The 27,749-nt window shown below is 47.5% G+C and overlaps 1 protein-coding gene across 1 annotated transcript; it reads left to right on the top strand.

The window, feature by feature from the left end:
• The first annotated feature begins 4,614 nt into the window (after positions 1 to 4,614).
• inhbaa (inhibin subunit beta Aa) lies at positions 4,615 to 27,230 on the top strand. Its single transcript, XM_075451949.1, has 2 exons — positions 4,615 to 5,722; positions 25,650 to 27,230. The coding sequence occupies exons 1-2, from the start codon at positions 5,194 to 5,196 to the stop codon at positions 26,465 to 26,467; spliced, it is 1,347 nt and encodes a 448-aa protein (XP_075308064.1). The 5' UTR covers positions 4,615 to 5,193; the 3' UTR covers positions 26,468 to 27,230.
• Positions 27,231 to 27,749: the final 519 nt, after the last annotated feature.

Genomic DNA, 27,749 nt, shown 5'->3' with positions numbered 1-27,749 from the left:
ACCATTAAATATTCTTTAGGCCCATATTAAATCATTCTTTTTGAACTCTAAACCTTGTTTCTTTGCCTCCTGTGTGACTGTGAGGATCTCAGTCTGGTTTCAAACTGTCAGACCAACTGAACTGACTCATATTTATTTTTCTTCTTGCGTACTACACCCTTCCTCTGCCTCCCTTCCTTTGGTCAGCTCTGCTTTCCTCACCTCTCTGTTTTCCTTCCTCTTCTCTGAGATCTTACAGCCTCCCCACATCAACAGACATGGGAGGGATGTCTTACAGCAGAATGCCTCCTTCATGAAGAGACACCACACATCACACCTGGAGGATATACAAGAGTGCAGGAAAGTGTGTGTTTACATCATTCTGTTGACGTTCCAGTCTTTTTTCGTTCAGAACAAACAAATTAAATGAAGACTGTTTGTTTGCGGTCAGAGGAGTCATGTTTACTGAGAGAAAGGTGCTTCGAGGTCACACTGTGGATGTTACACCTGGTGGCCACCAGATGGAGCAGTTCAGCAGTTTCATTCAGCAGTTTTTACCACTTATTCACGGCCGTGCGTCCACATGCAAACACACACCGTGAGCGAGTTTACGGGACCTGTCGCAGAGCAAAGTGGGGAAGACGGACGAGGGAAACTCTGCCAACAAAACAAACACCCGTGAAGAAGAAGAAGAAGTGTGTAAGAAGCCCCCTGCAGTCAAGCTTCCACCAAAGAAAAGGAGTTTAACCTTGTAGCACCCACAGTTGCAGATATGCAACAAGCTTTTTATTTATTTACATTATATTTTTATTCACATTACATTATTTGATTTTTTAAATTTACATTCATGTGTAATATTTTTTTACATTACATTTTATGTGCCGACAGTTGTCACAGCATCATTTTCTTGGCTCAGTGAATTACACTCTGCTTTGTGGTGGTCTGTTCTAGTTGGTTCTGGTCTCGTTTGGTGTGGTCTGCTTTGTCCACCTTTCACAGCGGTAATGGGAGCTCAGCTCTCCAAATTGTATTATTACAAAATTAATCAGGAAAGCCCACAGCTGCAAATATGCAACATTGCCTAAAATGATCAAAAATAGCCCAATTCCAAAAATATTGGTTTATTCCCACCCAAAAAGATGCAAGAAGAGCCAAAATGATTTTTTTCAATGATTATTCATATGCTTGGGTGCTACAAGGTTAAACAGTAGCACAAACAAATGAGCCCGCTGTGGAACTGTATTCAATTTGCTAAAATTTGCATGAATTTCAAGCATGAAATTTGAATTTGACCACCGACGCAGCGAGTCAGCGGCAGGTTTTCTGCATCGTTTCACCCCCACGTCCCCGTAACTCAGCCTGACACGTTCGGCACCTTTTGGAAACTTCAGCGTCCCCGTCAGAACTTTAAATAAAGTTCTGTGGTTTTTGAAGACGCTCGCTCCCTTGAAGCCCTTTCTTCTCCCCCAGCTGTTCTGAATGCATCCTGGATGTGGTTTTTCAGGCCCGGAGGCAGCTTTAAAAACAAAGCACGGCGCTGCGCCGCTGTCGGTACAAAAGGTTCGTGACTCAAAGCTTTGGGAGTTATTTAAAGAAGCCACCAGTGCAGACACGTTAATGCAAATAATACACAGCGCGCAGCCTTTATAAGGTAACCCAGTGAGCGTGAGCTCGCTCAGGCATGAGCTGGAGTGTTTTTTACGAAAAGCATTTTGAGCGTCCCACTCACACTCACACACTTACACACTTTCCCCACAGCCATGATGTCAGAGCCCAAAAGGGTGAATCCCAGACGTCTGATTAAAGCAGGAAACTTCAGAGTGTGACTCTGAGTCTTCTCTGCTTCCTCTACACTCACATCTGACTTGGGCGGGCGGGTTGGGGGCAGTGAAAGGATGACTCTCAGTGAAAACTAAACTTTTTCCCATTTAAACCTCTCCAAACTGCACTGGAAACCCTTAAAAACCCTAAAATCCTTCCTGAACCCACATTAGTTTCTGTTTGAAGGCTTCGGGAAGCCCAACAAAGTCTGTTAGATGCACCTAAACACCTTCTGTTTCCTTCTTAATCGCTCCTGACCCAAATCAAAGTCACATTAAGCCTATACAACCTTATATATAAAAACATTAGAAAGCTTTTAGAAGCTTTAATTCCCTTAAAATCCACCCTAAGACCTGTTTATCACCCATTGGATCGCAGACTCTTTACAACCCATCACACATCATTAAAATGCATTGGCTAACCGTCTGAACTGCTTAATTAAAGCCATTAGATAATCAAATCAGATCAAACTCGAGCCAGGCAATGGAAATGGTCCTGAAAGCCCCTCTTATAACGCTATGAGAACAGAAAACAGCCTGAGCAGAACTGCAAAGACCACCAGAGTGTCGGGATAGGAACTCAGATCCAGTTGTTTCAGAACATTGTGGAAACTCTGCTGAATCCCCCTTTGAGTTCGGCTGAATCCATTCAGAAACATCTCATAATATAAATAAAAGCGCCTCCTTCCCCCTCAGCCTTCGGGTCTGATGATGATCATGGAGTCCTTCTTCTGCGGAAGATTTCTATGGAAGATTTTGTGGATCGTTTCTCACCAAAACCAACACAATGACAAACTTCAGCATCCTGTTTTCGGTGTTTTCCAGCAGGAAACTGTGGGCTGCAGGTGATGACTAGGAGTATTCTGGGGGTGATGATGATGATGGCATGACTAGTGATGATGACACGCAGCAGTTTAATACGACAAACCAGCAGATATGTGTCAACATGAATCTATAATAAGATCATCTGAAAAGTGTTTTTTTCCAAAGCGTGTCATCTTCCCTGCACGTCTCAGGATGGATGAGCTGTGCGCAGCACAAATGAAACGAGGAAAGTTTCCCTTCGGTGACAGAAGGAAGAAGGCTGAGAAACGAGGTTATCGTTTTTTTTTTTTTTAATTATTAAACCCACAGCTTAAAACCCAACCAGAACAGAGAGAATCTTGGTCGTTTAAACTCCTCACAGTACTTTAGAACTTGCTTTAAAACTCTGGAGACGAGTAAATCTTCTCCTCACGACCTTCTTTCAACACATTTCAGAACCTTCCTCTTATCCATCAAAGCCCCTTTAAATGCTGCACAGACACATTTCTGTTGCGGTAACTCTAACGTGTGAGGACTCAGTCCTCCTTTAAAATGTCCCGGTAAAGCCGAGGGTCGGGGTTAGGGTTCAAGGATTCTGGTTGATCTATATTGCACTGGCCTACTGTCCTGGATATTCAGACTGATGGAGGTAGAAGTAAATGAGTAAAAGGCAGGGTGGCATGATGGCAGTAACGCCGGCTTTCCCGCGGGGGGCAGAGCTTCGACCGTCGGTCAAACACCTCTGCCCTCCATGCGCCGCTCTTCAAAAAAAATTCAGTTTATTGCATGGCAGGAGTCAGTGCACATTGTTAGAGTAGACAGAGGGTTAAATGTATAGCTCAGCCAGCTGGGTTAACGTGTCAGAGCTCAGTCCTCCTTTTAAATGTCCCGGTAAAGGGTTAGGGGTTAGTTGGGGTTAGAAGTGTCGGTGTAGACGTTATGTGCACTGGCCTGCCAACAGAGTGTCCAAGGTCAAAGAACTCGGGGAAGGATGGATGATGAAGGTAAGTTGTGAAATGAAGGTCTGTGGCTGAGTGGAGAGGGCAACCACCTGCCATGCGGGGGGGGCGGGTTCGATTAGGGTTGGTTGTGTTAGGGTTAGTCTTAGGGTTGGGGTTAGAGTTGGTTGGGTTAGGGTTAGGGTTAGGGTTGGATGGGTAAGGCTTAGGGTTGGGGTTAGGGTTGGTTGGTTGGGTCAGGGTTGGTTGGTTGGGTCAGGGTTGGATGTGTTCCCATGGAGCCCGATTCAAGAAAAAGAAACTGCTGCTCTACATTAGCTTCCTGATGGAGTCGCTGCTCGGTTTAAACCAACAGGGACCACTCCTGGACTTTAAGGTCTTTGGCATTCGGGACCCAAACATCTGCTTCATGGGGGACATCGGGTTGCCATGACGCAGCCTCACGACCGAGGCGGGAAAGCTTTCAGAAGCACGTGGACGACGGCGACACGGACAATCAGCTGCGTGGGGATCGGTCGCTTCAAACGTAAAAACCAGCATTTTCCAGCTTGAAGTCAGTGGACTGTCAGAGGAAGGTTGGCGGTCTGTGGCGCCTTCAGGTGGAGAGCAGCAGAGCGAGGGGAGTGTTAATCACAGCGGTTACACGCATCTTTCCGGCTTCGTCGGCCACGAAGCGACGAGGTGAGATAATAAAGTCGATGATGCGCCGGTGGCCGGAGCAACCAGACTAAACACGCAGCGTGTCAGACCGAATGACTGACTGATAGACGGCCAAACAGATGCCAGATGGAAAGCAGAGTCACAGTTCATCTCAGATTTTTCACCTCGATACGTAACTCATTGAAAGCCGACCGTGGGAGGAGTGAGGAGGAGGGGGGGATAAAGGAATCCCTGCTCTGCTCCATTAGCTGCCAGAGGAAAGGAGAAGGTAAAAGTACCATGAGTCACCCAGATGGGAGGAGACTGAAGTGATGGAGGGAGGAGGGAGGTGTAATTATGGAGGCTATATCAGGCTGAGATAGAGGAGAGGAGCAGAGAGAGAAAGAAAGACGAGAGCGAGGAGGAGAGAGGGAGTCCAGCCCACTCCGCTAAAAGCATTCAACTGTTGAACGAGGCAACGCATTCAACTCTGACGGAGCCGGGGAGCAGCAGAGGTAAAAAGCCTGAGAGGAACTCCCTTCGTCTGGGATAACTTAGCTCACACTCACCCGGGAGCAGGGATCCTCCAGTTTTTCCTTCATCCATTCATCACAGCTGAGTTTTTTTTTCCGCTCCTTGTTTTTGTTATTTTTTTCTCGTCCTTTCTTTCTTTCTTTCTTTCTTTCTTTCTTTCTTGTGACGCCTCCACATTTTGCAGCCATCTGTCCCTGACAAAAAAGACCAGGATTACTCATTCCTCTCTCGCCGCTGTGGGGCTTTTTTTTTTGCCGTCCTCTCTCTCGTCTCTTTACAGCTTTTTTTTTTTTTTTTTTTCCCCTCCGTTTCGCAGGTGGACTGCGAGCTCGGCTGAACTTTGCGGCTCTCAAACTTCTGAGGAGAGAAAGACAAAGACAGTAAAGACGGAAGGAATCTTTCTGAATTTTCCTTCACTTTTATCCCACATCAGACTCTGAGCATCTCAGGCTGCCATCATGTCCGTGCTGCCCCTACTGAGCTGGACCCTCCTGCTCCTGGTTCAGGTCCAGAGCGCCGCCGCCGCGTCCTCGGACTCGCCGCCCGGGCTCCAGCCTCCGTCCCTGACCGTCCATCCCCTGCCGGACGCCGCCTTCAGCTCCCACTGCCCCTCCTGCGCTCTGGCCAGAATGCGGAGGAGCGACGGGGTGACGGCGGCGGACGACAGGGCGGAGGAAGAGGAGGAGGCGGCGCAGCAGGACGTGGTGGAGGCGGTGAAGAGGCACATCCTCAACATGCTGCACCTGCAGGCCCGACCCAACATCACCCGGCCCGTGCCGCGCGCCGCGCTCCTCAACGCCCTCAGGAAGCTCCACGTGGGGCGCGTGGCGGAGGACGGCAGCGTGCAGATCGAGGGGGAGGAGGAGGCGCGAGGGAGGGGAGGCCGGGGAGGAGGCGGCGGTCTGGGAGGAGCGGCGGCGGCGGCTCGAGCCGGAGACGCCGGAGACGCTCAGGAGACCACCGAGATCATCACCTTCGCCGAGGCTGGTGAGCAAATGTTCCCTTTTACTGTGTGTGTGTGTGTGTGTGTGTGTGTGTGTGTGTGTGTGTGTGTGTGTGTGTGTGTGTGTGTGTGTGTGTGTGCGCTGTGCACGTGTGTTTGGACAGCAGCTGACATGAAGCACACGTCTGTGTTTGTTCTGAGCTGGAAATCCGTTGTTAGAGAGCCGTCCGTCCGTTAGTGTGTTCGAGCTGCTTAATTCCACCTGCATCCTCCCCCAGCTGAGCACACACACACACACGTGCACACTCACGTGCACGCGCACACACACACACACACACACACACACCTCTGTCTCCTGCTGTTTGCTCAGAAAACCTCATTACCTCCCTACAGTCGCAGGGGACGGTGTGTGTTTGTCTGACGGAGCGAGTCGGAGAGCGACGCCGGCCGGGTGTTCACGGCGGCGCTCCGCCACCTCCGACCTGCAGCTGCGCCCCGCTCAGCAGCTTTTAAACAGCTTTAAATCACATTTGTGAGGTTTGCTGTTGGCAGAAGGGTTCGGAAAACTCTGCACATCCACGTTTGTTTTGGGCTCACTTCTGTGTTGGAGCGTCTGAATGTGAGAGATTTGATTTAATTTATTTATTTGAATATATCAGATGAAGGAGAGCAGCTCAGCGGTCCTGTTAGAGCCACCGCAGAATGAGCTGGAATCGGGTTTAAAAGGGTGTTGGAAGCAGAAGTGTTTGGGAGCCCGTCTGTCCGGCGTGACGCTGCCGCTTTCAGCCGCTTTAAGCGTCCGCCTGCCTCCGGTTTCTCACCTGTCGGCCGGCAGTGTGGGCGGGACTGTGACGTCCGCTTCCTCCTCTGGATTCTCTGCTGCCACGGTTTGGGTTTCTGTAGGCGAGAGTCTGGAACAGCAGATGGAAAAGATTTTTATGAACTGGATCTGTGCAAACAGGCCGAGCAGAGCAGCTTTACTGGAGGGAAACACGGAGCCGAAGCTGCCCGAAGAGCTCCTCTCTGATGTGGTGTTACAGCCAGAAAACCACCAAGCAGGACCAAACAGCCTCTTCTTCGGCATTAACCAGCCTGCCAGGGTTAAAAAATCTATTTAAATGTTCGTTTACCTGCACATCCAGCTGTTTTATTTCTTTGTGCCTTCATTAAAGCTCAGAATTACGCTGTTCTTAGCCACTAGGGGGCCTAAAACAAGAGGCGGGAGTTTGGATGCTGGACACAGGTTTATTCGTGATCTGAGCGAGCGTTTTATCTGGTCCAGACTTTCAGAGTCGGAGGCATCGGAGCAGCAGTGGCAGGAGTCAGGAGGCTGGAACTAACCTCTGGGGTTAGACTTTCAGGGCTGTCCACCAAAACTGTCCACCTTTCAGGGATAATTTCAGGGCTGTCCACCTTTGGGGGGGGGGGGCCAAGGGGACCCCGGGCCCCTAAAGCTCCACATCTTTACAGCTCATTGTGTCCTGTTCTGTGTTAAAACAGATTAGAGCAGATAAACTTTGTGGTTTTCTTGTTCCAGGCTTCACAGAGCAGGAACATTTCCCAAAGGAATCTGAGATGTGAAGGCTTGTTTGTTTCATTCTGAATTTGGTTGGGACCGACGCTCGGTCCCTCGGGTACCGACGCTGCACCCTGTGAGTATCTCAGAGATGCCGGCTGCTATGGACGATGGGCTCTTAGATTCCATCATGTCGTTTGGTTCATAGCACCCTCTTGTGACCCTAGTGGCTGTGGCTGAAGATATATATATATATATATATTAAACATGACCCAACACGATTGAGCTCATTTACCTCAGACCAATGCAGATCCAAGTTCTCGTTCTTCCATCTACCCAAAGTTGGCAACACCTTCACCACACCTGCTGCGACCCAACCCCCATCCCTTAGGCCCAGCTCCTTGGTCCTGCAGGGGAAAGGTGCCCCTTTTCTTTGGATAATAAGCCCTAATGGTCCTCTGGCCATCCAAATGGCCTCCAACAGGCCTGCCGAAGGGCCAGTTGACCCCTACAGACGGACCCCCACAGTAAATGGGGTGCCTTTGCCCTACAGACGGCCCCCACAGTAAATGGGGTGTCTTTGCCCTACAGACGGACCCCCACAGTAAATGGGGTGCCTTTGCCCTACAGACAGACGGCCCCCCACAGTAAATCGGGTGTCTTTGCCCTACAGATGGACCCCCACAGTAAATGGGGTGCCTTTGCCCTACAGACAGATGGACCCCCACAGTAAATGGGGTGCCTTTGCCCTACAGACAGATGGACCCCCACAGTAAATGGGGTGCCTTTGCCCTACAGACAGACGGACCCCCACAGTAAATGGGGTGCCTTTGCCCTACAGATGGACCCCCACAGTAAATGGGGTGCCTTTGCCCTACAGACAGACGGACCCCCACAGTAAATGGAGTGCCTTTGCCCTACAGACAGATGGACCCCCACAGTAAATGGGGGGCCTTTGCCCTACAGACAGACGGACCCCCACAGTAAATGGGGTGCCTTTGCCCTACAGACAGACGGACCCCCACAGTAAATGGAGTGCCTTTGCCCTACAGACAGATGGACCCCCACAGTAAATGGGGGGCCTTTGCCCTACAGACGGCCCCCCACAGTAAATGGGGTGCCTTTGCCCTACAGACAGACGGACCCCCACAGTAAATGGAGTGCCTTTGCCCTACAGATGGACCCCCACAGTAAATGGGGTGCCTTTGCCCTACAGATGGACCCCCACAGTAAATGGGGTGTCTTTGCCCTACAGACAGACGGCCCCCCACAGTAAATGGGGGGCCTTTGCCCTACAGATGGACCCCCACAGTAAATCGGGTGTCTTTGCCCTACAGACAGACGGACCCCCACAGTAAATGGGGTGCCTATGCCCTACAGACGGACCCCCACAGTAAATGGGGGGCCTTTGCCCTACAGACAGACGGACCCCCACAGTAAATGGGGGGCCTTTGCCCTACAGACGGACCCCCACAGTAAATGGGGTGCCTTTGCCCTACAGACAGACGGACCCCCACAGTAAATGGGGGGCCTTTGCCCTACAGATGGCCCCCCACAGTAAATGGGGTGTCTTTGCCCTACAGATGGCCCCCCACAGTAAATGGGGTGTCTTTGCCCTACAGACGGCCCCCCACAGTAAATGGGGGGCCTTTGCCCTACAGACGGCCCCCCACAGTAAATGGGGTGTCTCTGCCCTACAGACGGACCCCCACAGTAAATGGGGTGTCTTTGCCCTACAGACAGACGGACCCCCACAGTAAATGGGGTGTCTTTGCCCTACAGACAGACGGACCCCCACAGTAAATGGGGTGCCTTTGCCCTACAGATGGACCCCCACAGTAAATGGGGTGTCTTTGCCCTACAGACAGACGGACCCCCACAGTAAATGGGGTGCCTTTGCCCTACAGACAGACGGACCCCCACAGTAAATGGGGTGTCTTTGCCCTACAGACGGCCCCCCACAGTAAATGGGGGGCCTTTGCCCTACAGACGGACCCCCACAGTAAATGGGGGGCCTTTGCCCTACAGACGGCCCCCCACAGTAAATGGGGTGTCTTTGCCCTACAGATGGACCCCCACAGTAAATGGGGGGCCTTTGCCCTACAGATGGACCCCCACAGTAAATGGGGGGCCTTTGCCCTACAGATGGACCCCCACAGTAAATGGGGTGTCTTTGCCCTACAGACGGACCCCCACAGTAAATGGGGGGCCTTTGCCCTACAGATGGACCCCCACAGTAAATGGGGGGCCTTTGCCCTACAGACGGCCCCCCACAGTAAATGGGGGGCCTTTGCCCTACAGACAGACGGACTCTTTAAAACTGGAAGTCTGAACCGTTTCATGCTACTGATGCAGCCTCTCGTTGATCATTTATCAGGCCGATGCCTCCCCGTCCTGTGAATTCTTCGGTGTCTCTTTGGTGTCTTATCTCCTACTAGTTGCTGCTCAGCCTTCAGATCTAAACCAGCCCCCCCACCCCCCCAGATTTTCGAGCCCCGGCCCAGAAAAAAAGCCGCCGTCCTACATTTAGGTCAGCTTATTTTAGGCTGTACGCGAGCTTGCAGTTTTCCATAAGAGCCGGTTGTTTTCCTAAGATGTAACACGACCCGCCGTGAGAATACTTTGCACCCAGCCGGTCCTGTGCTTTGTTGGGAATAACTGATGCATACAGGGAGCTCAGTAATTATTTTGGGGAGGTAAAGGAGCAGAGCGATGACTGGATTCTTGGCGAAGACAAAGTGTCAACCTCTGTTTAGCAGCTCTGGCACAATACGTGTCTGTCTGCGTTTTATTCTGTTGAAACTTCGCCTGGTCCCTGTTTATCTTTCCTCCCTCTTCCCCCCGTCTCTCACCACACACAGAGGACAATTAGGCTAATTGAACTTAATTGAACACATCATTAGTGACATTCCACAATCCACTTTCATCCGCCTGCTCTGCTTTTTTTTTCCGCTGCTGCCTCTAACCTCGGTCTACCCTTGGCTGCTCTGGCAGACGGAATAAACCGGTCATTGTTGCTTCTATTCTGGCAGCGCGGCGGCGAGCTCGGGGTCGCTTCACTGACCTCCGACAAACCGAGAGGAAAAGGGAATCAAAGCAGCTGATAGGAAGACAAAAACATCTGTCTGTCATGAAAATAAACTACAATTAGCATGTTTCCTTTGTCTGCTTTTCTTTCTCTCGCTCCCATTTTTCTGCTCTGTTTTTCTTTTGATGCTTTTTCTTCGCCTCTCGTCTTTTTCTTGGCAAAAACTCAAATTTCTTCGTCTTTTCTTCTGTTTATTCCCTGTTCCTGCCCCCCCCCCCCACCACATTTCTTTAGCTCCTTTGTCATCTGCTTCTCGTCCACCAGCAGAACAGGCCTCTCTGGACCGGCAGCTCGGTGGCTTTGCTGCGTTCGGCGCATGTTTACGCTCACGTCCGTGCACTCGGAGCGCCGCTGCTTTGAATCCCGGGGCGGCTTGTTTTATTCGTCATCCCACCACATCGTTTGGCTCCACTTTGATGTGTGACCAACCGCCGGAGATGCTCTATGTGCGGGGAGATGAATCACTCCATAGTAAACAACCACAGATTGTGGGCACAGACACAAACTGCATGAAAAGAATTAGATGACGAAGAGAAAGTGGAAGTTCATCACATCAAAATGTGGATAAATCCGCCGCGGAAAGTAGTCCCTGTCAGATACAATGTTTTCCTGATCAGCTTAAAGGGATAATCCGGAGTAAAATGCACTTTAGATCAATTTACGGGATGTTGGGAGTACATACGTTGAGTTGACATCAAAATCATGTCATTTGGATGTGTTTTGAGAATTTCGATTTGACCGTTTTTAGCCAAAAGTCGTTAGCGTGGAAGTGAATGGGGCAAATCATGTCACCGCTACAAAACGCTATTTTTATACCTCTTCTACAGCTCTAAACAACATAACACTTACGTGGTAGTGAGTAGAGGGTCCCTAAAGCCAAACCGAAGTGTCCCGAGGTCTTCATGTGGTCGGATAGAGAGTCCAGAATGAATTTAATCAAGCCAGTACCTTTCCGGAAATGTTGCTGCTGCAGCTGCCGCTACAGACCGTGGTGAAGTTGGTTTGATATGGGATATTCGACAGATATTCACAATAAGGAAATAAGGTGTCTTTTTCAAACCAATATCAAACCAACTTCAGCACGGTCTTCAGCGGCAGCTGCAGCAGACACATTTCCGGAAAGGTACTGGCTTGATTAAATTCATTCTGACCACATGAAGACCTCGGGACACTTCGGTCCTTTTTTAAGCTTTAAATTGAATCTTATTTACTTTTTATTGATGTTGAATAACATATAATTCTTATTATTGTCTGTTTTTTTCCTAATTTTCTACTTTTAGATTTAGATTTTTTTGGGATTAGGATTTTTTTTAAACTGAATTTCTTATATTAATTTGACTCTTTTGGTAACTGAAAGCAGTTTTAATGTAAATGTACAAAAAAGTTGAAACTATGAAGCTGTTTTTCACAGATGCAGCTAAAGAAATGGGAACAAATGATGTGTCTCTGTGACAGGCTGCTGGGAACAAAGTGCCTAAAGATCCAGTTTAAAACGGCTTCTTTGCTAAGTTGGACACAACACTGGTTCATCCCTTGAGTTAGGAGCCTTTTTCCTGCCTGGATGGTTCATAGCTCAGAGTCAAGTGGCTTAACGAAGAGAAAACATCCTGCGTTAACATGCTGGAACATAGTTCGGTCGTGCCTTCATGGAGGGTTTCTCAGCCTTATCTCAGCCTCTGTTATCTGGAACAAAGTGAGCAGTGTGTTCGGCGCTTTGGAAACCGGTCGGAGTGAGACGTCTGTGTCGGGCTTCTCTTGGCAGCTCCTGCTGCGTCGTCCTTTGGGAGGAATCAGGGAGGACAGGAAGGCAGCGAGCGGCGGCCCCGCTTCAAACGGCGGGGGGAGGACGGGGGAGAGCGGGGAGGCATCGGTGGGAAAAATGAGGGAATTACAGAGCGGAGTAAGGGCTCTGTGAGATGGTCAGGGTTATATTTATCCCAAGCTGACGTTCCAGTGAGAAACTGGTTGCACTGGGAGGCTCCCAGCGAGCTCTGATTGTTTAAAGTTGGTTACATTACAGGAAGCTGCTACCTTCAGAGATGAAGCCTGTTCTGGCTTTAAGGTGGACTGAGATCCAGGGATCCGTCAGCTGAGTGGGCGCCCCCCTTCATCTTTAACCGTGTCCCACTTCCACCCCATCGTGTTGTTTTCAGCCACAGCAGAGGCGGCTGTAAAAGCGCCCTTACATTCCCCGCTCAGCGGCAAACAGCAGCCAGACGCCATTACCGCCCAGCTGCTGAACACAGGCGTCTTTTCAGGCAAAGCACTTCCAGCTGGTTCAGGAAGAGCTTAGAGGCAGTTCCCTCTGTTTCAGCTGCCAGAGCCCCGGCTCCGGGCCAGAGCCTGCTGCCACAGCAGCACCAACGCTGGGCTTTGGTGCTGCTGTGGAGGGTTAGGGTACGGTAGGGTACGGTAGGGTAGGGTAGCTTAGGGTACGGTAGGGTTAGGGTACGGTAGGTTAGGGTAGGGTAGGGTAGCTTAGGGTACGTTAGGGTAAGGTACGGTAGGGTTAGGGTACGGTAGGGTTAGGTTAGGGTAGGGTAGGGTAGGGTTAGGGTACGGTAGGGTTAGGTTAGGGTACGGTAGGGTTAGGGTACGGTAGGGTAGGTTAGGGTAGGGTAGGGTTAGGGTACGGTAGGGTAGGTTAGGGTAGGGTTAGGGTACGGTAGGTTAGGGTACGGTAGGGTTAGGTTAGGGTACGGTAGGGTTAGGGTACGGTAGGGTTAGGTTAGGGTACGGTAGGGTAGGGTTAGGGTACGGTAGGGTTAGGTTAGGGTACGGTAGGGTTAGGGTACGGTAGGGTTAGGTTAGGGTACGGTAGGGTAGGGTTAGGGTACGGTAGGGTAGGTTAGGGTAGGGTTAGGGTACGATAGGTTAGGGTACGGTAGGGTTAGGTTAGGGTACGGTAGGGTAGGGTTAGGGTACGGTAGGGTAGGGTTAGGGTACGGTAGGTTAGGGTACGGTAGGGTAGGGTACGGTAGGGTTAGGTTAGGGTAGGGTTAGGGTAGGGGTAGGGTACGGTAGGGTAGGGTTAGGGTAGGTTAGGTAAGGGTACGGTAGGGTAGGGTTAGGGTACGGTAGGGTTAGGGTAGCGTAGGGTTAGGGGTAGGGTAGGGTAGGGTTACTTTAGGTTAGGGTAGGGTACGGTAGGGTTACGGTTAGTTCTGGGCTGGGTTATGGTTCAGTCTGCCTGATCTGAAGCTGGATGCTGAAAGACTGAGCTTCAGCACGGATAATGTGTTTAAAACTACGTGGCCCTGTGCTGGAAATCAGACCAGTTCTGAGGAGGCTTTAAAACCAAACCAGTCCTGAACCAGTGCCAGAACCGTGGCGTGAAAGGGGTCAACAATGATCTGGAGGCCGTAATCAGAGCAAAAAGGCCTCAAAACGACTGCAGAAACAGCTTTGAGCAGGGCTGAGATCCCAGAGCTATCAGCTCTACTCACCATCCTTCAGTAGAATTTAAGCTCCATCATCAAAGATCAGCAGATAAATCCTCAGGCTGCTGAGATCCAAACCTTTCAGGACCTTGTTCCTACCCCCGGATGGTGACGCTCCGCCCACAGAGTCCTCTGACCTCGGTGTTATCGAGGCCCTGGGCCGTCGCTCTGAGCGGGTCGCGGTCCGTCCTGAAGCCAAAGCAAAGGCCGGCAGGTCGTGTTTCTGTGGCGGACGCTCACCTCCAACTCAGCAGCTCGGGGAGGTTTGGGGAGGACATCATCTTCCTTCGGCGTGTCCGAGGCTCTTCGGTATTTAATGACTGTCAGACTGGACTGTTTATCAGCTTTCTCTGGAAATAAACTGGCCTGAGAACCCAGACAGAGTTCCAAGATGGCACTCCGGCTTTCATTTAGCTCAAATTTTTTAAAGTCCCCGGAGAGGAATCTGGTTTGTAGACGTGGTCTGAAAATGAAAAACACGCCACTTTGTTAAACCCACAAGAAACGTGACGGATGAGCTCTTTAAGAAGACGGAGCAGCTGCTGGAACAGCTCTCTCCTGTTTGTTACCGTCCTCGTGCTTAAAGCTGAGATTCAGTCTGGAATCATTTTGCGGCCGGCTTTTATTTGGCATTAACAGCCGCAGCGCGTGAGAGGACGTTAATAACTGACACCGTGTTGCAGCTCAGACTGAAACTTCTCCTCTGCTTTAATTTCACTTTGCCAGGCGGCAGCAGTAAACGTACCGCAGGCCTCCCTCCATACAGAAACATATGAGCACGAAGTCCCCAACAGAACCAAATACATCACCCAGAGTAGGTCCTCAAACTTCAGGCGAATTATCCGTAAACTTCAGGCGAATTATCCTCAAACTTCAGGCGAATTATCCGTAAACTTCAGGCGAATTATCCTCAAACTTCAGGTGAATTTATCCTCAAACTTCAGGTGAATTATCCTCAAACTTCAGGTGAATTATCCTCAAACTTCAGGTGAATTATCCTCAAACTTCAGGTGAATTATCCTCAAACTTCAGGTGAATTATCCTCAAACTTAAGGTGAATTATCCGTAAACTTCAGGTGAATTATCCGTAAACTTCAGGTGAATTATCCTCAAACTTCAGGTGAATTATCCTCAAACTTCAGGTGAATTATCCATAAACTTCAGGTGAATTATCCTCAAACTTCAGGTGAATTATCCGTAAACTTCAGGTGAATTATCCTCAAACTTCAGGTGAATTATCCTCAAACTTCAGGTGAATTATCCTCAAACTTCAGGTGAATTATCCTCAAACTTCAGGCGAATTATCCTCAAACTTCAGTCGAATTATCCTCAAACTTCAGGCGAATTATCCTCAAACTTCAGGCGAATTATCCTCAAACTTCAGAAGAATTATCCTTAAACTTCAGGCGAATTATCCTCAAACTTCAGGTGAATTATCCGTAAACTTCAGGTGAATTATCCGTAAACTTCTGGTGAATTATCCTCAAACTTCAGGAGAATTATCCTCAAACTTCAGGCGAATTATCCTCAAACTTCAGGTGAATTATCCTCAAACTTCAGGAGAATTATCCTCAAACTTCAGGTGAATTATCCTCAAACTTCAGGCGAATTATCCTCAAACTTCAGAAGAATTATCCTTAAACTTCAGGCGAATTATCCTCAAACTTCAGGCGAATTATCCTCAAACTTCAGGCGAATTATCCTCAAACTTCAGGTGAATTATCCTCACACTTCAGGCGAATTATCCTCAAACTTCAGGTGAATTATCCTCAAACTTCAGGAGAATTATCCTCAAACTTCAGTCGAATTATCCTCAAACTTCAGGCGAATTATCCTCAAACTTCAGGCGAATTATCCTCAAACTTCAGAAGAATTATCCTCAAACTTCAGGCGAATTATCCTCAAACTTCAGGCGAATTATCCTCAAACTTCAGTCGAATTATCCTCAAACTTCAGGCGAATTATCCTCAAACTTCAGTCGAATTATCCTCAAACTTCAGGCGAATTATCCTCAAACTTCAGAAGAATTATCCTTAAACTTCAGGCGAATTATCCTCAAACTTCAGGTGAATTATCCGTAAACTTCAGGTGAATTATCCGTAAACTTCTGGTGAATTATCCTCAAACTTCAGGAGAATTATCCTCAAACTTCAGGCGAATTATCCTCAAACTTCAGGTGAATTATCCTCAAACTTCAGGAGAATTATCCTCAAACTTCAGGTGAATTATCCTCAAACTTCAGGCGAATTATCCTCAAACTTCAGAAGAATTATCCTTAAACTTCAGGCGAATTATCCTCAAACTTCAGGTGAATTATCCTCAAACTTCAGGAGAATTATCCTCAAACTTCAGGCGAATTATCCTCAAACTTCAGGTGAATTATCCTCAAACTTCAGGTGAATTATCCTCAAACTTCAGGTGAATTATCCTCAAACTTCAGGCGAATTATCCTCAAACTTCAGGCGAATTATCCTCAAACTTCAGGCGAATTATCCTCAAACTTCAGGCGAATTATCCTCAAACTTCAGGTGAATTATCCTCAAACTTCAGGTGAATTATCCTCAAACTTAAGGGGAAATATCCCGGTCAGGTCCGTTTGGGTGACCTAACCCAAACTGCCATCTTCCCAGATATGATATAATATCCCAAATCTTTGCAGATATAAAAGTAATTTGTCCTCTCGTGGATGTCCACCACAGCTGTTGTTTCTTCCATCAAACTCCTCGTGTCTGCTGTTTGGTGACAGAACAAGAGGTTCGGACCTGTGACCCGCTGGTTTCTGACCTTTCACATCCCGCTGCCCCACTCATTAAAACCAAAGCAAACAGCTCCATCTGTTTCAGGCCTCAGTTTATCACACTGATCCAGCCTGGATCCCTGATTTCCTGCTCATAAACGGGTGAAGGATTCTCCTGATTAATTCGGTGTGTCCGCGGCCTCATGGTGAGTCAGACCAGGATTAAACCTGAAGCTCTTCTTATCGGACAGTGAAGTCCTGACCCTTCTGGGGCTCCCTCATCTTACAGTTATATATGACTTTCATCTTTGGTCACATGTCAAACATGTTTCACTGTGAACAGAAACAGACGATCCTCCTGCTCAGCACGTCGAATGATCCAAACCGGCTGATCCGGGCCGTCTTTCTGCACATCTACAGGATTTTAAATGTCCTTTGCTTCTGTTTGGTGTTTATTCCTACAAATGTTTTGGCTTTCTCTCAGCTTTTACAGCTAAAAGTTCTGTGAAAAACATGTGAATCATGAGTGAGTCACAGCAGGAGCTCTGCTCTGCATACTTAAGTGTGAGCATACTCAAACACCAGGCCTGATCCCTGCCGACCCAGCCCGCGGAGCCGGCCCAATGTAAACTCTGAGGACAGAGGGAAGGGTGGACCGCCACCCTTTGAATGCAAAACAGGCCTGAGGTCGTAAATCTTCCAAAACACCTAAAAGGCAAACAGGGTGATTATTAAAAGAGGATTTTAAACAAACGGGACTCTTTTCGGGGCGGATTAATCCTCAGTTACTGGGAGCGTGTCACTGAGACGCTCCAAACTCTGGTTGAACTGGTATTTTTCATGCTGTTGTTTAGCTCACACATCGCTGCCTCCATTAAACCTGCTCTAGTTTTAATCCCCAGAGGATGAGCGCTCATTATCTCAGCCTCAGCAGAAGACTCGGTGGATTTCCAGTTAAACGTCTCGTTGCATGGTCCAGTGAGTCTTCTTCTGCTGCTCCGGCAGGTTAAAGCTCGCCGTTGAATGCATTCACTTTGTTCTGTTACAGCACAGAACTTTGGCCCCTTTATTGTAAACCCAGCAGTACGAAAGCAGCATCCAACAGCTCCAGCTGCTTCTACTCGGACCTTTAGCACTGGTTCAGACCTCATTTTGAGATGTTGGTCTGCAGCGTGAGCAGGATGGAGAGCAGGACACTTCAGCCCGTTATAGGATGATGTGACGGTCCATGTGCTGGTCTAACTTTGCTTCTGATGGTCTAAACTTTGCTTCTGTTGGTCTAAACTTTGCTTCTGATGGTCTAACTTTGCTTCTGTTGGTCTAAACTTTGCTTCTGATGGTCTAAACTTTGCTTCTGTTGGTCTAAACTTTGCTTCTGATGGTCTAACTTTGCTTCTGATGGTCTAACTTTGCTTCTGTTGGTCTAACTTTGCTTCTGATGGTCTAAACTTTGCTTCTGATGGTCTAACTTTGCTTCTGTTGGTCTAACTTTGCTTCTGATGGTCTAAACTTTGCTTCTGATGGTCTAACTTTGCTTCTGATGGGCTAAACTTTGCTTCTGTTGGTCTAAACTTTGCTTCTGATGGTCTAACTTTGCTTCTGATGGTCTAACTTTGCTTCTGTTGGTCTAACTTTGCTTCTGATGGTCTAAACTTTGCTTCTGATGGTCTAACTTTGCTTCTGATGGTCTAAACTTTGCTTCTGATGGTCTAACTTTGCTTCTGATGGTCTAACTTTGCTTCTGATGGTCTAACTTTGCTTCTGTTGGTCTAACTTTGCTTCTGATGGTCTAACTTTGCTTCTGATGGGCTAAACTTTGCTTCTGATGGTCTAACTTTGCTTCTGATGGTCTAACTTTGCTTCTGTTGGTCTAACTTTGCTTCTGTTGGTCTAACTTTGCTTCTGATGGTCTAAACTTTGCTTCTGTTGGTCTAAACTTTGCTTCTGTTGGTCTAAACTTTGCTTCTGTTGGTCTAACTTTGCTTCTGATGGTCTAAACTTTGCTTCTGATGGTCTAACTTTAGTTCTGTTGGTCTAACTTTGCTTCTGATGGTCTAAACTTTGCTTCTGATGGTCTAACTTTGCTTCTGTTGGTCTAAACTTTGCTTCTGATGGTCTAAACTTTGCTTCTGTTGGTCTAAACTTTGCTTCTGATGGTCTAACTTTGCTTCTGATGGTCTAACTTTGCTTCTGGTGGTCTAAACTTTGCTTCTGATGGTCTAACTTTGCTTCTGTTGGTCTAAACTTTGCTTCTGATGGTCTAACTTTGCTTCTGATGGTCTAACTTTGCTTCTGTTGGTCTAACTTTGCTTCTGATGGTCTAACTTTGCTTCTGATGGTCTAACTTTGCTTCTGTTGGTCTAAACTTTGCTTCTGATGGTCTAACTTTGCTTCTGTTGGTCTAACTTTGCTTCTGATGGTCTAACTTTGCTTCTGTTGGTCTAACTTTGCTTCTCATGGTCTAAACTTTGCTTCTGATGGGCTAAACTTTGCTTCTGATGGTCTAAACTTTGCTTCTGATAGTCTAAACTTTGCATTTGATGGTCTACTCAGGGTACTCAGTGGCTTTTGATGATGGTTTCTGAAGGTCTAAGCTGGGTTCTGAAAGTCTAACTCCATTTTCAGGATGTATTTCATGATCTAAACTGGATGGATTCAGTTGTAAATTGGTCTAAACTTGGTATCCAGTGTTTTCAGCAGCAGAAACTGGGTACTTGATTGTTTTCTGGTTGTTCCACATGTGTTGGTGTGAACTGTCTTACGGGTGAGTGTAGTCCATCCTGCTGTAAATCCAGTGAATGATGGTTTTGTTAGTGCCGGGTGTTTGATGGTCAAAGCTAAGTTCTTGTTGTCTAACCTCTGTTTTTGATGATATGAGCTGTTAATCTGGGTACTGGTTGCTTTGAGTTTGGTGAGCAGGGCTTTATGGAAGTCAAAAGTGGATTTAAATTAGAGTCATTATCGTTTCTAATCGTCTAAACTGGGCAAAAACGGAGTTTTGAGTGTTTTAGTTTGGGTTCAGAACAAGCTGAACTAAAAGTTTGCTTCGGACTTATTTCTGTAAGAATCTGGAAACAAACAAGATTTCTTTAGTTCCAGTTCACTGCGTATCTTTTTAATCAGATGAGAAAACAGATGCAAATAATTAGAAAAAGAAGGAGCGCGCACATGTTTCAGTGTTCGGCTCACAGTCTCCTCCCTCTCCGATGTTCTGGCTCTGAAATCAGATTTTATGAGCTGTTAAGACATCAGTATGTAAAGATCCATCTTCTGTAAATGAAGGGGGGATTACAGAGTGAGAGGAGGAAGGAGGAAGATTAGCTGTGAGGCGAAGACTCGCAGAGGCTGGACAGACTTCCTTTCATGAAGTTAAACAAGCTTCGCATCATCACCAAAGTAGGGAAATGTCCCTTTTTCCTGTCCTGCTGTGGCTTTCTGTGTTGCAGCTGCACAGAAAATGTCATTTCAGAGGCATAAAACTCTATGATTGACGGTGAACTTCCAGCTTTGTGTCAGAGCTTTCCTTGTTTGTTTTGTTGGTGACGGGGCTCCAAACTGCGCCAAAGCTGCACATTGCTGAAAGGATTTAATCGTAAAAATGCTCAGAATCTGAAGCTGGGCCGCCTTCAAAAATTCCACCCACTGATGGACAATCACACGATGCATGCCGCAGATTGTTTTCATTAAAGCCAGAGCAGGAGTTCATGAGAAAAATGAAAAATGTTCAAATACGCTCTTCTGCCAAAGTCCATTATCTTCTCCTTCAATTTAAGTGATGTCTGTTTGTGGTTCTGCAGGATTCAGTCTTCGGTTGTAAAGACAGAAGAAGGTAAAATATATCGTGTATGTATACAAACCAAATCTGAGCTTTCAGGAGCTTCTTTTCCAGTTCGGAGACTCTCAGACTTCAGTCTGCGCTCCATCATTGTTGCCATGCTCCGTTGTTCTCGTTCAGAGTTGAACTGAAAACGGTTTTCGTGCTTAAAGCCGAAGTTTTCTGGCTTCAGCCTCTCAAACGGGGCGTTTTCGGGACTGTTGGTGAGACAAAACGAGCTGTTGTCATTCGATGGAACCCTGTTGTTTCATCAAAGCAGAGCAGCGAAAGCCTTTTGGAGTGAAAAAGCAGCTCCTGACCCACTTAGAGGATGTTTGGAGACGGGTCAAGATGTCTGTTACGCCCCCTCAGAATCAAACTGATCGTCTCCCACGATCTAACCCGCCAACGGCAGCAAAACTCAACTTGTATGAAGGCTTAGTGATCAGACAGTATGCAGAGCGTTTACCCACAATGCATTTCGCTCCTGCCCGAGCCGAAATCAGCCGGCCTGAAGCTGATTTCTCTTAAGCTCTAAACTCTGTAAACTTTAGCAACATTTGAAACATTTTCAGGTGAGAAAGTAGTCGTTTAGATCCCCAACGTGTTGAAAACCTGACAAAATACCGGCTGTTTACAATTTTGTTCCCACGAATTCGGCGCTACTAAAGCTAGCCGCAGTGAGCAACGCACTTCCTGTTATTTTCACAAAATAAAATACCCGTTGCCTTTTATCACAGGGAAAGCCATTACGATACAATTGGTGCTTTTGTTCTGAAAACAGGAAGTGAACCTACCCTCGTTGTAGCTAGCTTGAAACTGCCGTTTTGACAGGAAATGACGATCGGCGACGTCACGTTACGTTGCATCTTGGGTAGTTTGAGTATGAGTAGTAACCTCATGATGCATACCCAACATTTCAGAGAATCTAGTCTGCATCCGGGAACTTCTCGCTTACTCAGACTTGCATACTAACTCAAAAAGTTAGTAGGAGAAGTAGGAGAAGTATGCGGTTTCAAACACAGCCATTACGATACAATTGGGGCTTTTGTTTTGAAAACAGGAAGTGAACCTACCCTTGTTATAGCTAGCTTGAAACTGCCGTTTTGACAGGAAATGACACGTTACGTTGCATCTTGGGTAGTAACTCAAAAAGTTAGTAGGAGTAGTAGGAGAAGTATGCGGTTTGGAACACAGCCTTAGTTTTACTCCCTTAAATGCAACAGGTGATGCAGGGTGGTGGGCGGAGCTTGATCAGGCTGCTGGAGCTGACCAATGAGGACAGACTGGGTTCTTCTGGGAGGGGTCGGCCTGGTTACCATGGTTATTTTTACAGGAAACCCTTAAATCTGTGAAACCCAGCAGCGCTCTGTGGGTTTTGCAGATAAAACCCTTAAAACTATCCAGTTCAGCTGCTCAGTGAGCAGGAGCTCACCTTAACGTTTCGTGTTATTCTGGGATAATTCCCGTCTGCAGTCTGAGCGGCTGCGTGTGCTCACAGCAGACGTTTTCCTTGTCTCGTGGAGAAAAGTGCAACAAGTCGCTGTGAGCTCCGTGTTTTATGAGCGCAGTAACTTCCTCACATGGCAGCCAGCTGCACCTTTGAATTAAACAAACAGAAATGAAGCGTCGGCCCCTTTGGGACGACACTCGGGGGCGGATTAATCTTCACTCGCTGCAGCAGGATGGTGTCTTACGTCTGTTGGGTCAGAACAGCTTTTGTTACCTCAGTAAAGACTCCTCTTCTTCATCAATCAACAGAAGATAGAGATGATAGATAAGTACTTTATTCATCCCAATTTGGGAAATTATTGTGTTGCAACAGCGTACAATATAAAAGATATGTAAACAATTAAAGGAAAAACAAGCAAATAGAATATAAATAGAAAATCTACAGTATGAAGAGTAGGGTAAATAATAATAATAGTAATAATAAAAATAAAAATAAACATCAGTAAACTAAATAAAAACAGATTTGTACATTTAACAATAAAGGTAAAAATAAATTTAACTGAGCAGACTGAACCAATAAGAAATATAGGGTATATGGATAATTTACATTATATTGTACTATGATGATATTTGTGCAAATGTTATTAGTGCAAAATGAGCAGTTGAGAAAGGATGAATGAATCTTTATTTTTCATCTGTGTTTCTCCTGAATCTGTCTGTTGTTTCTTTGTGGGTTATGTTAACTCTGCAGTTCCAAGAAGCCGATTTTCACATGAATCATTTGTTTTCACAAAAACATTTATGTAATTACTGAAGGAATCTCCATCTGTGTACATTCGGTCTGACTGAATCATCCACACACACACACTGAAACAGAGATTAAAAATCTATTTTAGATTCTAAATTGTAACGTGTTTAATTCCAGGAAAGCAGGAAGCAGCTGCAGAGATGCACTGAAACGTGTTTGAACATAAATCCAGTTTATAAGGTAAAAACCAGAGTTAGTTCAGTTCTGAGCAGCTTAAAGTGAATATCTGCTCTGAGCTCCTTTCTCCTCCAGCACAGCCTGAACCCTCTCAGACGAGCTTTCTGTCCTTTCTTTAAGGAGTCTTCAGGAATAGTTCTCCAGGCTTCTTGAAGGACATCCCAAAGCTCTTCTTTGGATGTGGGCTGCCTTTTGTTCCGTTCTCTGAACAACATGATCCCACACTGCTTCAGTAATGTTGAGCTCCGGGCTCCAGATGCATCCAGATGCATCTCTCAGCTCCTGTGTCAGGTCTTTGCTGGATGTTTTCCTCTTTCTTAAGGACATCACTTTCAGATCCTGTTCATCTGCTGGAGATAGTTCTTTAGGCCTGACACTTCTTCTTCTGTCCTCCACTTGTCCAGTTTCCTCAAATGTTTTAAGGACACACTGCACACCATGCTGAGATATGCCAAGTTTTCAGCTAACAGCTCTTTGTAGCTTTTGTGCTAAATAGTTTAATTTATTATTTCTTTGGTCATTTGTGAGCAAAGGTACCGATGCTGGTGGTGTTTGGGGTGGTGTAAAGGCTTCGTCCTGTAAACTGGGTCAACTGGTCGGACAGTTTTACGGCTGCAGCTCGTTTCTGTGTCCCAGATTTAAATTAAATGGGGGCTTGTCCGGGATCAGTCCAACTTTGGGATGACAGTTATGGAGATTGATCTGTTTTATTTTTATTTTGTTTTTTTCATGACGGATGAATATAAAATGATTTAGAGTTTATCACAGATGAGCTCTCAGACACTTCTCATGAGACCGGGATGAAGTAAGAGCAACGTGATCTGAAAACGGTGCTGCAGCTATTTGTGTTACCGTGGCGACTTAAAACTTCAGTGACATGTTCAAGAGAGTAAAATACGAAAGAAATTTAGGAACAAGATGATTTAAATCTAGATTAATGTCAGATTTGAGAGTTTTTCATACCGGATCTTTGGATACAGACGCAGCTTTGGTGGGTGAATAGTCGTGTTTAACAAGCTTTCAGGTAATCTCCTCAGGCATGGCTCCGTTTTCTTCCTTTTATAAGACTGTAAAACGAGTTTTGGGCTGTTTGGTCGGGGGAATGTCGGCTCTGGAGTCTGTTTTTCTGATATTCTAAGGTCATAAAATGCACAATCTGTTCACGAACCGAAGTGAAAAAAGAACTTTTTATGGCCAAAGAGCCTCAGCATCCTCCCAGAAAACCCTCCGACTCAGCTCAGACACTGCACACATCCTCCAGCTGCTCCTGGACTCATTTCTCATGTCACGGCTCTGATCTGAACTCATTGTGAGGAGGAGAAAGGCTCGGTTTGCTCACGCCGGGCTACAGAAAGGACAACGCAGCTCCTGGTGGGAACCATTAGCTGCTTTAAACGCCGCCTGACTCCAAAACCTCTGACCGCTGCTGCCGAGTCAGCAGAAAGAGTTAAATGTGTGTGTGTGTGTGATGGTAGCATAATGATGAGTGAGTGTGTTAAAGCTCAGATGTGGCAAACACATAATGAGGGCGTCTTCACACACACATGTTGACCCATGGTGCGTTCACTGTCTCCATGTTGTTTCAGTGGAAGTGACTCTTTACATGTTGTAAAGTGTGTTTATAATCAGTTAATTATCTGATATAATCTGAAGCATCCGTGTTGTTGTCAGAGTAACGTTCAGTTTTCTGTCATCTACAAATAGAATTCTTTTTACCTCCTTTATTTATTTTGTTGCACCGACCACAGCTTAAAGGGACATTTCGCCTCTTTTGACATGAAGCTGTGTAACATCCCATATCAGCAACATCATTTCTGAACATCTTCTTACCCCCTGCTGCGTCCTGTGAGCAGAGTTCCAGCTGAGTTTTGGTGTTGATGAAGGTAGTCCGGCTAGTTGGCTGGGGTTTAAAAAATAAAGCGTTTTGCTTCTCAAAACAATATGCGTTCAAACTACATACGATTGATATACGATTGATCATATATAGAATAAATAAAGGTGATTCCAGGACCCAGAAGCCTGTGGAACACCGCTGATGTCAAAACCTTCAATCTATACACACTCAGATCAATCGAATGGTGACTGTGGTGTACCCCAAGGGTCGATATTAGCACCTGTTCTTTTTGCCCTGTACGTGCTCCCCCTGGGTTCCATTTTTAAAAAGCACAAAGTCCTTTTTCATTGCTTTGCAGACGACGTTCAAATGTATCTGCCTGTAACCACCAACGGCAGCCGGTCCGCAGTACAGATGCTGCAGGATGGTCTCGGGGAGGTACAGGCATGTTTGAACCTAAATAAAGATAAAACTGAGATTCTGGTGTTCGGAAAAAGTAATCCCCTGCATGGACATGACATTACACTTTTGAACGCATATTGTTTTGAGAAGCAAAACGCTTTATTCTTTTTAAAACGCAGCCAACTAGCCGGACTACCTTCATCAGCACCAAAACGAGGCTGGAACTCGTTAGTGTTTCTTCAGGAAACGCTACACAGATCCGCCCTCTTAGGACATCACCTGTTTCCTCCCAGCTCCTTACGCACTTATTTGTTTTCTAAATTGTCTTCCCATTTGTCTCGGTACCTAACTTATCGCACTTACTCTAGCACTAGTTCTGCTCTTAGCTGTTTGGTTTTGGAAGGAAATGCACTTATGATTTCTTGTGACCTGAAGTTCTTTTTCCTACCGATGTGGAACACACTGATTGTCAGTCTCTTTGGATAAAAGCGTCTGCAGAATGACCCTAATGTGATGTGATGTAATGTAAGAAAATGTTCATAAATGATGTTGCTAGTATGGGATGTCATACAGCTTCATGTCAAAAGAGGCGAACTATCCCTTTAATGACTGGTAAAGATGAAACATGGTGGATGTGTGAGACCTGAGATATGTTTGCGGTAGCCGGACCTGGTGTAACGTTCTCCGTCTCTGTCTCCCTCAGGTGAGGCTCCCGGCCTGGTCAACTTCGTCCTCTCTAAAGAAGGCGGCGACATGTCTCTGGTGGAGCAGGCCAACGTCTGGCTCTTCCTCCGATTGGCCAAGGCCAACCGGAGCCGGGCCAAAGTCACCATCCGTGTCTTCCAGCAGCGCCGACTCCCCAACGGACGCCCGTCGCCGCCGCAGGACGACCTGCTGCTGGCGGAGAAGAGCGTGGACACGCGGCGCAGCGGCTGGCACACCTTCCCGGTGTCCGCGGCGGTGCAGGCGCTGCTGGAGGGCGCGGGCGCCACGCTCAGCCTCCGGGTGTCCTGCCCGCTCTGCGCCGACACCGGCGCCACCATCGTCCTGGTTTCCGGGGGCTCGGAGGCGTCGCAGCGCGGCAGCCAGCGGGAACAGTCCCACCGGCCCTTCCTCATGGCGGTGGTCCGGCAGGGCGACGGCAGCGACGCGCGGCGGCGCCGGAAGCGCGGGCTGGAGTGCGACGGGAAGGTGCGCGTCTGCTGCAAGCGGCAGTTCTACGTCAACTTCAAAGACATCGGCTGGAACGACTGGATAATAGCGCCGTCGGGTTACCACGCCAACTACTGCGAGGGCGAGTGCCCCTCCCACGTGGCGAGCATCACTGGATCCACGCTGTCCTTCCACTCCACCGTCATCAGCCACTACCGCATGCGGGGCTACAGCCCCTTCCAGAACCTGCGGTCGTGCTGCGTGCCCACCCGGCTACGCGCCATGTCCATGCTGTACTACAACGAGGAGCAGAAGATCATCAAGAAGGACATCCAGAACATGATCGTGGAGGAGTGCGGCTGCTCGTAAACGCGGAGAAGCCCCCCCGGATAGAACAAACTGGACCGGAGAGGCCGGCGAGGACGAGGCGGCCCTCTGGGACGGGACGGAGGGCGAGACGGGCGACTCCTTCAGCCGTCCGTCCTCCGGCCGAGTCGCTCTCTGGGATAAAAACTCCGGACTCCTTCAGCAGAACTCACAGAGTCTCGATGGCACTTTCAGAAAAAAAAAGAAAAACAGAAAAAAAAAAGAATATCTAATATATTTTTGTTACAAACGGAGGGAGCGAGGCTTATTTATGTGGCGCTCAAGCACCGCTCTCCCAGTCAGACCGCGGAGAGACGAGGTGCCTGAAAAAACTACGAACTGAATCTCAAAACTATGCAACTTGTTTCACGTATTACGATCTTATTGTATTTTACTTTGTTTATGTTTGTTCTCCCAACTGTTTACTTTTTGAAAATGTTGGAGGAAGAGGGAGGAAGACTCTTATGTATTATTATGGAAGTGCACGTGTGCGTGTGCATGTGTGTGTGTGTCTGTGCGTGTGCGTGTTGAGAGATACTTGAAAGAAACAAGTTGGCCCGGCTGCTGGAACCAAACACTTCTTTATGTTACCATGTTGTTGTTATAATTATTATTGTTAGTAAATATATTAATAATATTAATGTTATTGTTAATAATATTATGTCTGTTTTTTTTCGTTTTTTTTTTAAAGAAACGTTACAAACGTTTTCATATTTTGCACTATAGCGACACTCGAGTTCAGATTAGGCCGAAAATCACCGTCAGAGACTCCGAAGTTACGCCGAAGTCACGCCGGAGTTACGCCGGAGTTACATCCGGAGTTACATCCGGAGTTACGCCGGAGTTACGCCGGAGTTACATCCGGAGTTACGCCGGAGTAACGCCGGAGTAGCGCCGGAGTTACATCCGGAGTTACATCCGGAGTTACGTCCGGAGTTACGCCGGAGTAACGCCGGAGTTACATCCGAAGTTACGCCGGAGTAACGCCGGAGTTACATCCGAAGTTACGCCGGAGTAACGCCGGAGTTACACCGGAGTTACGCCGGAGTTACGCCGGAGTTACATCCGGAGTTACGCCGGAGTAACGCCGGAGTAGCGCCGGAGTTACATCCGGAGTTACGTCCGGAGTTACATCCGGAGTTACGCCGGAGTTACGCCGGAGTTACGCCGGAGTTACGTCCGGAGTTACGCCGGAGTAACGCCGGAGTTACATCCGAAGTTACGCCGGAGTAACGCCGGAGTTACATCCGAAGTTACGCCGGAGTAACGCCGGAGTTACATCCGA

Source organism: Odontesthes bonariensis, chromosome 20 (assembly GCF_027942865.1).
Source record: "Odontesthes bonariensis isolate fOdoBon6 chromosome 20, fOdoBon6.hap1, whole genome shotgun sequence".
Classification (NCBI taxonomy): domain Eukaryota; kingdom Metazoa; phylum Chordata; class Actinopteri; order Atheriniformes; family Atherinopsidae; genus Odontesthes; species Odontesthes bonariensis.
Note: the sequence above shows the minus strand (reverse complement) of the source record. Positions and strands in the feature narration are given on the sequence as shown.

Excerpts from the sequence above, each read along its gene's own strand:
- inhbaa (XM_075451949.1), top strand. The coding sequence starts at position 5,194 with ATGTCCGTGCTGCCCCTACTGAGCTGGACCCTCCTGCTCCTGGTTCAG. Across the intron at positions 5,723-25,649 it reads CATCACCTTCGCCGAGGCTG|GTGAGGCTCCCGGCCTGGTC; the intron begins GTGAGCAAATGT and ends TGTCTCCCTCAG.